This window comes from Vicugna pacos, chromosome 7, assembly GCF_048564905.1.
Source record: "Vicugna pacos chromosome 7, VicPac4, whole genome shotgun sequence".
In the NCBI taxonomy this organism is placed as follows: Eukaryota; Metazoa; Chordata; class Mammalia; order Artiodactyla; family Camelidae; genus Vicugna; species Vicugna pacos.
This window is the reverse complement of record NC_132993.1, coordinates 60,697,051-60,710,991: the sequence shown is the minus strand read 5'-3', so window position 1 is coordinate 60,710,991 and position 13,941 is coordinate 60,697,051. Positions and strand designations below refer to the sequence as shown.

The following is a 13,941-nucleotide window of genomic DNA, read 5'->3' as shown; positions in this document are numbered from 1 at the left end:
GAGATGGGAGAAAGCTGACACTCAGTGTATATGTGGGATGTAAATGTCCAGCCATGGTGCTGAGGCACTTTTCATTGAAAGAGAATCTCTTTGTTGTCATGACATCAACAGCTAACAAACAACAGGCATTGCTTCAAATATCACTCGGACACATTGAGGGTGACTTCCTCCAAAATGCACAGAAACTACTTCACATTCCTGCCTCAGCTCTATGAAGGTATCTGCATTACGGAAAACAATCTGTTTTCAACCTGCTTCTCAAATGCCTTTGAATCCTTTAAATGTTAAACAATAAGCATAGACCTTTATATTTTTACTGTCTTCAAAGTAATTTCACACACATCTCATTTAATTCTTAACGACCATGTATGAGATACAGAAAATATCCACCTTTTATAGATTGGAAAATAGAGGCTGAGGGAAGGTCCAAGGCTATGTACACAGGAGGTGAAAAACCCTGGACCCCCAAGTAGGGTGTTAGAACCTCAGGTCTGGTGCTCCTCCTCTAATAAGGCATTAAGATTATGATGAAAAACCAGTAAGGTGTGTGTTCTGCTGAAAGTATCATGAGCCCAGAAACTTTCGTATTATTTAAATATATCACTTTCTAAAGTCTCAGACTCTTGGGAACATGTGTTCAGAGGAGACCAGGAAAGAACACTGATTATGAACTCATGTCACTAGTGGTGAGGCACTGTTAGGTGGCCAAAATACAGGCAATGCTGTGGTAATTAACTTAACAGCAGTGCCTCGACGACTGTGCCCCTCCCTGATTTTAATTTATCCACATACATTTATTAGGCACATTTCATAAAATTCACCACAGCAATAGCGATACCAAAATGTTGACCATTGTTATAGAATCCATTTAGATGCAAAAAAGATAACCATTAAGATTAGTGTTCTAGTCAAAAAGTGCAGAATTTTTGTTCTTATCTGCTGTGTAGAATAGTTTCTCAAACTGTTACTTTGAAATATATTCAGAGTCCTTTCAGAATTCAGTTCACTGAGTTTTACCTCTTTTCTTTCTTTGTCTGACACACCCATTCCTTTCATGATCCAGGCTCTTCAGAGGCAGGCTGGACCACTGGAAACCGAAGCCAGCCGCCACCGCTCAGGCCTCCACTCGCTCAACTGGCCTGCCTTTCTCGTGGTTTAACGAAAGCCGGAAAGGATCCTATTCCTTCAAGAACCTGCCTTCGACTACAAGTCCCCTTCAGCCTTCTCCTGAAACTCTAATTTCAGATAAAAAGGGGTCCAAGGTAGAAAACACATGGATTAAAAAAGCAAAAACAAGAAAGCCCCCAACCCTTCCTCCTCTTCAGTCTTTGGAAAGCACTCTCTACTTGTGTGTGTACTCTGGATCCGCGAAACCAATGTGATAACACTGCAATAAACGATGCATGGTGTTTCTTGTGTGGGGGAGAAAGCAAGCCTCATTTAACCATCACCTTCCTTAATACTGTTCCATTCTAGATTGTACGTTAATCTTTGATATCCTCGTCTTTTCACATACTGCTATTTAATCTCAGTTTGACAGTTAAGCCATGCTGGGAAAGATGCATTTGAATCATGGAACAGTATGATAGATCTGTTTACCAAGTATTCCACTTTAAATTACATTATAAACCTATTTTTGCTGTGCTCTTCAAGATTTACTGGAAAACAAATAAATTTGGGGCTGAATATGTGTTCAGTATATCTAAATGAAACTCTGTCAGACAAACCGATGCTGACATAGCACCCTCACTTACTTCTTTTAAATCAAACTTCTATGTTGAAAAACTGTTATAATTCTATCACCAAAGTTCTTCAACTTCAGCAGAATTAGGAATTATATGCTGATTTGTTTTTAAATGCATGATGGTTATTTCCAGCATGACGCTGCAAACCTTAACCTAACATTTTATTGAAACATATGGTGGCTAACATGTTGTTTGGTCTCCTTTTATCTGTGTTCACTTTTCATTCTCACAGAAACGGCTAATGAATGTTACTTGATTTAATTCTTTTCTTGAGGTCCACAGCTCATAAGGTTTTGACAGAGTTTGGGGTCATATCTCCACTGACAGTATCAAATGGTAATGTTCTGTGTTAAGTGCTCTCCTGCTGAAATGTTTTACTAGCCTAGCTCCGTGTGCTCTGATTTAGTCTCCTTTTCTGAAGTTGTAGCAAACCTTGGAGTTTGGGACTGAATTCTGTAGCCTCTGGCATGGTACTTATTCTTGACAACCGACTAAACCCAATGCAAGGGGACCTAACAGAAAACTAACAGTCCGATTCCTAAGGAAGTGGAATAGGAAACAAGATGGTGTTGGTTAAGTGCTTTGAGTTCCTGGGAAGCCAGTCCTTCTAGAATGATTAGCAGAAGTTTTGGCAGCAGTAGGCCACTTTGGTCTTGAATCGGTTTCAGTCTAGGATCTGAGAAATCTAAATGTTGCTTAAATCATTCTACCACTATCCTGCACTGGAGACTCCAGGTTTGGTTTAAAATGTTTTCACAGAAGCAGCTATGTAGTCATTGGGAATTTATTTGACTTTAACACCCACTGAACATTTTAATGAAGTTCTGGGGAGGTTTCACTTGCAGACCCCCTACCCCCAGGTGATTATTTGGAAAGTGTGTCTGTTCATGCTGCAGCCTCTTTGGCACTCCGCTGGTGTGTTGTATCGTAGCGTGTAACTACTAGGGTACTGTTAGACTGTGACCTCCCCAGAACTCATCGTCTTGAAGGTTACATCCAGGAGAGGATCTGCCATTTCTCACAGTATTTATCACGGGCAACAGCAAGCGATCCTTCCCAGGGGGTGCTCAAGCTACCTTTCTAATACGGATTGCCATCTGTTCCTAATAACTCAGGCTCACCACACCATCTTGTATTTTTACTTACACTGTTACTCATCACCATTAGGGTCAAGGGAGATAGGCTTATTAATATTACTCCTCTGAGCAGTGGCAGAGGATAATGAATGCTGTACCCTTGAGGAGAGACTGAAAAATCATTTCTCTAATGCACCTATCCTTTCATCTGATGGAGAAAGTGCCCAGAATTCCCTACCAAGCACAAAAGGCGCGGTGTTCTCAACCACTGCCTGGTTGAAGGTCACCACCAAACCAAACATGAATTTCTTCTAAGATTACTTAAAAAGAACCTTTTTAGAGCTTGCAAACATACCTACCTCTGGTTCACTCACTGCTCATTTAACACCAAGCTTTATTTGTTTTTTTCAGAACTTTACCTTCAACGATGACTTCAGTCCCAGCAGTACCAGTTCAGCAGACCTGAGCGGCCTGGGAGCAGAACCCAAAGCACCCGGGCTCTCCCAGTCCTTGGCTCTCTCGTCAGATGAGGTACGCGCAGGCATTTAGGACAGAGCTGCCTCCTTGGCTCGTATGTTCTACCCGTGAACTATCTCCAGGAAAACAGTTTTAGGTAGACTTTGCATGTACATCATAGGGACTGTGGTTTGATTTTTGATACGAAATCTTTGTGATTTCGCTCCCTCTCTGTCTCAACATGAGAGCGAAGCATTGTTTCTGGGCCTCTTTAAGCTGTCCGGGGACCTCCTTGGCCTTTCTTCGATTTAAATGGGATGACTCTAAACAGAGGGGTGGGGATGGGAGGCCCAGAAGTCACGTGGGAGTTTGCAGAACTCCCTTTCCTTTCTCCTGAACCTCCCTCCATCCCTGCCCAAGATTCTGATTTTCAGCCCCAAATGAGAATCACTGCAGTGGTGAGAGGAGAGGAAGGAAAACGAGGAAGAGCCACTTATTTAGAAGCTAGGATCGGATGAGCACTGAGACGAATTCTCAGGAGATAAATGTGGACGAAAGAGGCAGGAAAATACATTAGTGATCAACTTAGTGCCCCAAAAGACAAGCAGAAGGGAAAAATACCAGTGTTGGGAACAGGAGTGGGGCTGGGGGAGAAGCAGTGCAAGTAAAGACACTTTCATCATAAATATTCATTCTTAATTAACTTCTTTCTAACATGATTTTTGCTTTATAAACTTTTTTCCCTCTTAAACGTTTCTGCCCAATTCTTCAGGCTTGGCATGATTGTAATTGTACTGAAACTCTGTGCTGAGATGTGTATGTGCTGTTTCTGTAACACTTCTCTTTTTGGTTCCTTTGTTGCTCTCTCACTCAGAGCCTGGATATGATAGATGACGAGGTGAGCGCTCAGTGGGCTGTGTGGTGGCTTCCGTGGTATCGTCTGAAGCTTCTGTTCTTTCTTGGCCAATGATTTACAATCAGACAATACAGGAAAATTTCCTCTATTGTGGAGGGTTTCCTTGTATTCAGTAGTTCATGTCTGTCTCTCACTGAAAAGACATTCCTGAGTCCAGAGCATCTCCGAATTCCACCTCTGAGTCCTCTGCACATCTCCCATCACCATTACCCTGACACAGCCCATCGCGTTTCATCTCCATTGCCTTCATCTCCGCCTTCCCCACCCCCTCTTCCCTGCTCCCTGCATGGTTAGAGGTGACTCCCGTCTCTCCTCCGGATTTATCATTGCCCTCATCTCCTCTCAGCTAAATGGTTCTAGGAACCACGCTGCCCTCTGCACTATTCACAGTGGACAGGGCCTGAGATTTGGAACAGACCACTAAGTGCTGAGTGCTACCACTTACTAGCCTCGTGATCTTGGACAATTCTGTAGACTTTCTGAGCCTCACTTTCCTCATTTATTCAAAGTTATTCTGGAAATTATCTGCCCTGCCTTCCTCACAGGTTTGCTTGCTGCTCAAATGAAATAATGGCTGGGAAGTTTCCCTAAGAATGCTTGAGGACATAATGCTCTCCTCTTCTAAGTAAAAGATCTATCTCAATATTTTCAACTGTATTTTGTATTTACATATCTCTGATGTCTTATGGGAGGATCAAGGCAGAGTGATGCATTATAGAGATTAAAGAAGTATTTGTTTTCTGCACCTGATAATCTTTCCAAAGTGTTTAAATGTGAAAACTTGCAACATTAGAGTGTGTTTTTCAGTCTTAAACTTCCTACATTAATAATGCTGCTTTATTTGAGGGAATTTTAAATTTTCCAAGTACCTAAAAAATGTAGAGGTAATAACTACGTGTGTGTGTGTGTGTTAACACACACAACTAGAACCATTAGCTTATTCAGTGGTTTTAAAAATAAATGTGGCTCTGGTAGGCAAGAAATGGCTTTTGATAGGATCACATGCCACTGAGCTACAGCATGCTGGTCCTTTAACAACCCTGCGTAACGTTCCTACCTCAGATCCTTGACGATGGACAGTCTCCCAAACACAGTCAGTGTCTGAATCGGGCCGTTCATGAATGGAGTGTGCAGCAGGTTTCTCACTGGCTAATGAGCCTAAATCTGGAGCAGTATGTCTCTGAATTCAGTGCCCAAAACATCACTGGAGAGCAACTCCTGCAGTTGGATGGAAATAAACTTAAGGTAAAGAATTATGTTTGTGTTAGGTTACCAAGTATAACTTGTGTTACTCGTTAACACCTAAAATGTTTCCATTAGATAAGAGCATTCTGCGTATCTACCAGGTTAATTCTCATCTACGGTCAGCAGAAAGGACACTGAATTATTTCTGAGTAGTAAATGAAGTTTTGGAAAGTCGTCAGGAGTTCTAAATCAGACAGTGGCTGCTGAGTAGGAGAGCTAGAGGCTCACTCCATTGCTTCCGCCCAGCAACACTCGGCCCATGTATTACCTCTGCTTACTCCCCATGCAGTGTGAGTGTTAATGATGGCCAGTGTGGACTCGCTCATCACATTCCAGTTAAAAGCCAGATCCATGAATCTTCCCTTTTTGACTCGTTTCTCCTCCACCCTCATCTTTCCCTGCATACCGCTGCAAAACTGGCACCGTGTTCTCCCGAGAACTTTCCTCCCCCACCAAGTCCAGGCCATGTCTTCTGTCCCCTGCCATCACACTCTCATTTTCACCTGTCCAGTCCATCTCTTTTAGAGACTGAATTGGCACCTACCCCCATGGAAAAAGGGCAAAAGGAGCTTCCAGCCAACTCACCACCCCCAGCCTCAGCCCCCTGCGGGGCTGACGGGCAGATGAGTGTCTCCTGACAGTCTTGAAAAGGTTAGCGCTCAATCAATAGCCTGTGAATATGAAGGCCCCATTGACAGGGCTGTCCCTGTTGGGGAGATGGATGCATCCCGCTGTTGATTCTGAAGGTCATGAAACATTTAAAGTACATAGCCAACTCCCCTTATTCTGAATTCTCAGCTCATCGAGCAACCTCTTCATTATAACCAGGCTTCCTTTATAGGTCTGCCCACAGGGAGAGAATGGCCAGTCATGCTGACACGAGCATTCCGGTCCCAAAGACTTTTTCGGTCTTCACTGTAACGCACACACTGGCAGAAAGGAAGCCATTTCGATTCTTCCCGCCCTTCTCAGCGCCCTCTGTGCCAGCAGGTGCCCGCTCCGATCTTTTGAAAATATTGAGTTTAGCAATACTTTTGCCTGTAAATGTCTACAGCCCAAAGGCTGAAGAAGCAGAATTGTGCCCTTTTTTCATTCATTTATGCGTTAATTACCAGTTCAGAAGGCATTTACTTAATGAGGTGTAGGTTGTACTGTGCTAGGGACTTCAAAGAACAAAAGAACAGATAAAGCTCAGCCCCACGGTGTGTTTGTAGATTTTTGACAAATGAAATCACCTCTTGCTCAGTCTCTACCTCTTCGATTGTTTTTAAACAACTTTCTTGAGTTTGAGCATACTGTGATCGCAGCCTCATCGTGAGCAGAGAGGTCACTGGTTTTAAAATTCAGTTTGTCTCTGTGTTTCCTTCTTAGGCTCTTGGCATGGCTTCGTCCCAGGACCGAGCTGTAGTCAAAAAAAAACTCAAGGAAATGAAAGTGTCTCTAGAGAAGGCTCGGAAGGCTCAAGAGAAGATGGAGAAACAAAGAGAAAAGCTGAGGCGGAAGGAACAGGAGCAAATGCAGAGGAAGTCTAAGAAGACAGAAAAGCTGACAGAGGGGGCTGGTGAGCAGTAAGGCCCCCGGAGAGACGCCGCCACTTCCTCCTGCCCGCTCTCCCCGAGGATGCAGGAACTGATGACGGGTAATGTGCTCTAGGCAGACTAGGGAACCGTGCGTTCAGTAACTGCATTTGCTGCAATAATAGAATACACTCTTCCTTTTAACCTCCTGAGATAATCCCAAGCCACCTTTGGTTTCGTAACAAACCAACGATCCCATTTGTGAGAGACGCCAAATAGCGGTGTCTCTCTTCTTTTGTGTTGGGTGGGTGGTGTCACTTGGAAAACCAGCATGAGCCTGCCCAGCAGGAGCACGACGCACCCTGGTGGTGTCAGTGGAGCCGCCATGAATTTTCAGTCTGGTTGCCTGCAGCTGGCCAGTGGCACACATCTATATGGCCGAGAGCACCACTCTGCCATGAGATCTGGGCTGCGGAATCTCCTCCAGAGTGTGGGAAAAGTGCCCCCTCGTATCTGTGTCTGGACAGTGAGACAACCCCACTGCGGAAACGTGGGGGCTCTGCCACATAATTACCTACCATGGCAAAAAAACAAGCAAACTGTTCTGCTTGCTGGGCATCAGGAAGAGAGAAAAGAATTAATTATTTGTTAACCCCAGAAGGAAGCAGAAGCCTTAAGAATGTGAATGTGGGTATTACCTTGGGGTTCTGAGGGTAACATTTATCCTCCAGATTTAGCCAAACAAAGAAAAATTTAGACATTAACGCAGCCATGGGATACTGGGATCTGTTGTTTACTTTGCTACTTCTGCGTGTTCAGTATTTCAGCAACACTGACACACACAACACAGTTCCTTTTTCCCCCCAACAAATTGAACAGGAAATTGGTTTTTAAGGAAACCAACATTTTCAGGTTTCCTCTCCTGGCGAACATTCTGGCTGGTCTTCAGCCTTACTGTGACACAGTCAGGAACTCGTCACAGATTTTCTACTCAAGATTTCCCCAGTGGGCTCGGTTAGTGTATTAACAAATGTCCTTTTAAGAAAAATAAAAATACTAGTTAGAGAAAAGTTAGATTTGACTAACATTCAACCAGAGAAGCAACTATGTTGAGCACACAGAACGTTCCCGTAAAGGAGAGCTGTCAGTTCTATTCTAGAGATGTTTTGAATGGTTTCCCTGCCCTTCTCTTCCATTCTTAAGAGAGTTCCACTTCACAATTGAAGTTTGTTCAAGACGGTACCCAGGATACAGTCTAGCAGTGCAGGCAGTTATACCTGTTTTAAAGCCAGTATTAAGGATTTCAGTATTTCAGCAAATGAATTCCAGCACAGGCGACTGGGGCAGAGGAGGAGAAGATGGCTTGTTTTGGGGTTGTTGCTGCTGCTGCTGTTTTGCTTTTTACGCTCACGTATCTAGTTCTCTTTGCTGCACTGGCTATAAAAATGAGGTCGTCCACTTTCCTGGAGACGAGTTTTAAAATAAGAGTTGAGACCAGACAAATCCCTGGACAAGCATTTTACTTCCTTTACTCCATGGTGGGGGTGGTCTCTGTCGTTATCTCCCGCTGGAAATATTATAAATGCAGAGCTTAGGGGACAGTTTTCGATGGTTACAAGTAACAGGTGGTGTAAAAGGGCTCCTGCCTATGTAGCTCCGTCTCGTATTTTGAACATTGTGATTTTTCTTTTTGCTTGTGTAAATATCGGAAATCTGGAATTGTCTAAACTAGAAATTTATAATCCTTTTCTTTCCCTAAGGCCTGTTTCCGTTTCAGTGACAGAGTACTGGCAGTTAGCTTCCCTTCTTTTGTCACTAGGTATAGACATCATTCATTCCATCCTTAGAAACATCCTTAGAAAGTAACATTGTGTTTTACAAGGATCAAAATCCCTACCTACTTTTTTCTGTCTCCCTTCATCTGGGGTATGATAAACTGCCATCCTGGATACTCTTATTATATTTTGAGATGTGTGGTGCTTTGCTGTTTATTAATACCGTAAGAAACAAGGACCGACTCTTGATGGACTACAAAATTCAGCAAATCTTTTTCTAATACTAACAGACTAAATTAGTCAAAATCTAATTATGCCAGTGCTTGCTCTTGTAAATTTTTGCCATTTTTGCTTATTTTGGGGGGGAAAAGTCATCTGGATCACACTGGAAGTTTCACTGTCTGCATTTTAAGAGTGGAAATAGAAGGACGATTATCTTTTGTAAAGTTTACACTTTAGGATTATTTGAAAATGGATGTATATACTGGAAATGTCTATAGTCTCTCTGCACATAATTTATGAGCTATTATATTGCATTTTCTTAAATGGCTTAGAAGTATTCTTTATTTTAACTTTATTTGTACACTTCCAATGCTGAGATCAATGACCAACTGACAATATTATAAATCAGATTCTTATTCATCAAATCATTTAGTTTGTATTATAGCTGCTTTGATTTTTTTAAGTTAAATTATAGTAATTTTAGGTTTTAATGAGTTATTTTAATTACTAATTAAAACTGCTGAAATTGTAAAAGGCACTTGATTTGATTGTCCAACAAAGGGTAAGATGTAAACTGCCTGAGAAAAGGGTATGAAAACAAAGTGAAGGACCTCAGACCTTGTGAACGTGTTTTCCTGTTTTTCCTTTCCTGACGCTAGTGCATGAGGCCTGGCTGAGCATCTTACACGATTCCTATTTTCATGCTAGTGGTTTTCAGTGTCCTTACAATTTAACACAGAATTGTTGCTTCATGAACTTTAAGGGCTTTATAGTTTTTTTTAATTTACCAGAAGTGGACAAAAAAGGACTATCTGGTTATTATAAGCTGTATTCCCTAAATGACAGCTCAGTACAACTCTAACAACAGCCACAAGCATTTTGGGGAAACAGGTAATGCTTTGGGGGATGGGGATTGGGATTATGGTGAGGCCAAGCTGTAGACCGAGAGCATTGTGTGGGCTGAATGTCTGGGGCAGGGTGTCCATGAAAGGACTTGGATCACTTTAGGTAAGACTATCTCCCTTCAAGTGTCTCAGAGTTTATGGGAAAGTTTTCTCCTCCTTTCTTTCCTTGCATCAGAAGTTGACTGTCGCGTGATGTGTTAGGGTAGAAACCTAACTTTACCCATCCTAACACGCTGATGGCGTCCACTGTTAGTTTCATGACCACAAAGCTCTTCTGTGTGGTTCCCCTTCAGCTGGGACTGACGTGGATTTCCCGCCCTCAGCATCACGTAAGCATTTTTAACCCACAACGGTTCATGACTGCAGTGTGACAGGTGCCAACTCCACACTCTGCTTCTAAGGGGCCCGAAAGGGGAACAGCCCCCTAGTGCTTCTTTGTCCTTGTTGGGAACAAAGGGGCAAGAGGACAAGGGAGAAACCAAATGGCTGCTTACCTCTCATCCTGTGGTTACCGCCACCCTGAAATCTTCAGGTCTCCCAAGGCCCCAGCTGCAGCCCCAAGCTGGGTGGTTGGATCTAGCACCTTAAATAGCCTTCATGGCTTTTGCTGAAGACAGCTGCTTTAAAATTATATTTTAAAAGGGAAATGAAAATTCACCTTTATATGGTGATTCTAACTCATTTGGAAGTGTTAAACGTTGCACAGCTCAAGCCGCAGGAGAGGAGGCTCATGTCTGAGCACAGGATTCAGGCAGCTTCAAAAGGGAAGTGTCCCGGTGATGGGGTCTCTCTGCTGCGGATGTGACGCAGCCCCTCGTCACACTGAGATAGTTCAGAGGTACCAACTTCCACTGGAGTGACTGCATTTACTGTCCCCACTGGAGCTGCAGCTGAGGGACACTTCAGCTCATGGACAGCAGCCTCTAGGGTTCACGGCACCTGCTTAACGCCAAGAAGTCCTCAGTGCTTTCTAAATGAAAAGGTAAAATGGAAAAGAAGCCCAGTTTTTAAACTATCTTCCCCAGTTTACCTTTAATCAAGGATCTACCAGTACACTGTCCTGAAGCCAAGTATTTAGGGAGAAAGTCCAGAAATAAAATGTCTATATTTTCTATTAGAATTGTCTTCCTTATGATGACAGAGGTGGGGAGTAAATTCTCGAAAGGAAAGAGCATTGTAAGAAATGCATACGCGCTTCAGTGATTCACTCCTGGAGAGCAGCCTGTGTACACGGGCAGATCTTATTTATATTTGTCTTAGGCGTTTGAAGTCTCAGGAAATTTAGTCTCAGCCCAAAACATTTGGGGAAAAAGTAACACCAGACAGTACACAAGTAGCACTTAAAGCAGCAGCAAAGCACAGACCCTACCAAGAAGCTGTCAGGCCAAGAAGCAGGCCCAAAGAAACAACTCCCCTGGAAAACGCCAACATCAGGTTCTACCTTACAGGACAAGAGGGTCCTTACGTGCTAGTGGCTGGTGTCTGTGTGGATGTGCTGGAGAATGGTGGTACCTTGAAGACTCACATATGTGAGTGTGTGGACCAAGTGTGCCATGGGACCTGCTCCCAGACCTACAAAGTAGGGAAGGAAAGAAACCTGATGATCCCCAAGCCTTGGCCCCACTCCAGCCCCAACCTCCGCATCATTAGGGACTCACGAATGAATAGGTAAGGAGTAAGAGAACAAGAGGCAACTTCCCAAGCATATGCATGCCGTTTGTGTAGATGTACAGAACTGCATACGTGTGACTGCATCTCCCGCCGTACATACACACACCACAATCACATGGCATTAAAAATACGTATTGTACATGGGACTTGGTAACGTCAGATAGGACTCCGAGCAGTATCATAGCCTTATTGCCACTTCGTGTGCGTGTGTACCTTGAATGGCTCATGAGATGAGATTTTAAGAAATTTTTTTAATGTATTTCTACTAAATGCACTTATCCTTCTACTTGTTTATATATTTTGGTAAAATTCATTTACTAAATTCTTGGTATTTTAGTAAGATGACATTTCCTCACATGTTTGGTTAATGCATTGATGTCAAGATTGCACATTGCTGAGTGGAAGCTCAGAGTTTATGCAGCTTTGGGTGTTTTCAACTGCAGACTGCAGTTCCCTTGGATAAAAATTGCACTGTGTATTCTTGTGCATTTGCGCAGATTCTAAAATGATGTATTTGGTCGCTGTGATGCTTAAGCCACTAACGACTGGCTCTCTGATGGCAGCGTTGCCATCACGTGACCATTTCTTTACTTCTTTTGTGGAGTGATGACTGGTTAGGTCATCACCAAATACATCCAAGCGGATGTGAGCATGAGTATGTTGTTGGAAGGTGTACACTTCTGTCTCCTTCAGCTACCCGATTCACACACCCAGGTTTTCTGTTAAGAATTTAATCTTTCATCCTTGAAAGGACAATTAGCCAAAAATAATCAAATTACCTTAAAAAGTGGGAATTAAGAGGCACTCCAGCTAGGTAACACCTCCCAACAACATCAGATTTAATTAGTGCTTAGTGAAAACCCTTAAATATGTCTGTATATGTTTTCCTTAATATTTATTTATGGTCATCATGACTGCTTTTGTACTTTTTAATGGTGTTGCAATTAAACCACTGGTACACCTGCTACATATTACTAACAAAACTGGCCAGCTAAAAAGAGAAAAAAGAGAGAATGAATTCTATTCCATTGTTGAGAAGTTGATTTATTTTCATCTCTCTTTATGTGTCACTAAAGGAAAAGAGTTGTTTGGAAACCATTTTAAGTCCAGTGAGTATGGACAGCATGTTATCTGAAAATTTTAATTTGTACCTTCTGGTGTCTGGTCATTTGCATGGAAGAGACAGCAGTGCCTCGTCTGCATTGTTCTCGTGTGCTTGGTTAGTACGTACTTCTCTAGATTGTTCTGTTTCAAACAACATTTCTTACTCTTTGGTTTTCAGAGGCACTCAAAGCAAAACATCACAGTGGCCCTTTGTTTTCTGATCCATCTAAAAATACCTGTGATTCCATTTAATTCGTTAGTGTAAATAAATTTCTTGCCAATGAGTATTATTGTTGTTAGACAACGAATGCAATAAAAAGAGAAATACTAAGATCTGTCCCAAGTAATTTTTTTCCCTCTTCCATTTTCACCTTCAACTAAAACAAGCCTTGACTGGGTAAACCTGTATTAACTGTCAAAATATATCTGTCAATCAAGAGCAAAGTGCACATTTTCCATGGAAATGAAACTGAAAGTAAGCTTTAGCCCTGGTAAAGTGTAAATTGGCAGCTAGAATTACATTTGAAAGCACAATTACGGGACTGGGCATGGAGTTAAAAGATCAAAGCTTCAACTAGAAGCTCCCTCACCCATCTTTCTGCTCCCGTTGTGGCTCCACCGTCATGGCTCCTGATCCCCGTCAGCCAGAGAGGGTCTGTGACAAATCCACCAAGCAGTGGGCCTCACACAGCATGGGGCAAGCTCGGAGTCAGGCCATCCCAGAGTATGGGGTTCCTTTCAACAATTTTATTTCTAAAACCTTAAATATAACAAATGGAGGATATTAATTTCTCTCTTTCTCACACATACACAAACCATAATTTATCTGTGACTAAACCTTTGGTAATGCAAAAATTTAGATCTGAGCATCACAGAATAAATGCATTAAGCTGTTCTTCTCTTCCTTGGAGGCTGTTATGAAATTCCTAACCAGGGGCTAGCATGTGTCCCTTTTGAATGACTGAGTATAAGCTATGTCAAATTGGGTAACTTTCTGTTGGGGGCAGAATTTGCTTATTCTGTCAATAACAAGAAAACAGAATATGGACATTTTACTGATGATATTAAGTGATTCTTGGGACCACATTAAAGGAAGTCACCTGTACACCAGAAATTGACACATTGTGACTGACTATACTTCAATGAAAGAAAAAGTCTCAACCTAAGTGCCACAGCCATTGATAGTTTCAAAACGATATATCAGAGACTCCAGCCCCAAGGGCTGTGAACGGCATCACTGAATAATTGAGCACCCATAGGGCATGTGATATGAAGCTCACTGAGATCGTGACTAAAATAACTCTAATCC

The 13,941-nt window shown here is 42.5% G+C and overlaps 1 protein-coding gene across 5 annotated transcripts in view; it reads left to right on the top strand.

Moving 5' to 3' along the window:
• The window catches only part of PPP1R9A (protein phosphatase 1 regulatory subunit 9A), a 259,617-nt gene extending 246,654 nt beyond the window's left edge, over positions 1-12,963 (top strand). For 2 of the 5 annotated variants that reach the window (XM_072964969.1, XM_072964968.1), the window contains exons 16-19: positions 1,064-1,262; positions 3,233-3,352; positions 5,256-5,438; positions 6,810-12,963. In XM_072964969.1, coding sequence (XP_072821070.1) covers positions 1,064-1,262; positions 3,233-3,352; positions 5,256-5,438; positions 6,810-7,010 — 703 coding nt within the window. In that variant the 3' untranslated portion in view covers positions 7,011-12,963. Of the gene's footprint in view, positions 1-111; positions 218-1,063; positions 1,263-3,232; positions 3,353-5,255; positions 5,439-6,279; positions 6,361-6,809 lie in introns of those variants that run through there. The other 3 variants (XM_072964970.1, XM_015242041.3, XR_012074487.1) reach the window with 3 other exon arrangements.
• The last annotated feature ends 978 nt before the right edge of the window (positions 12,964-13,941 follow it).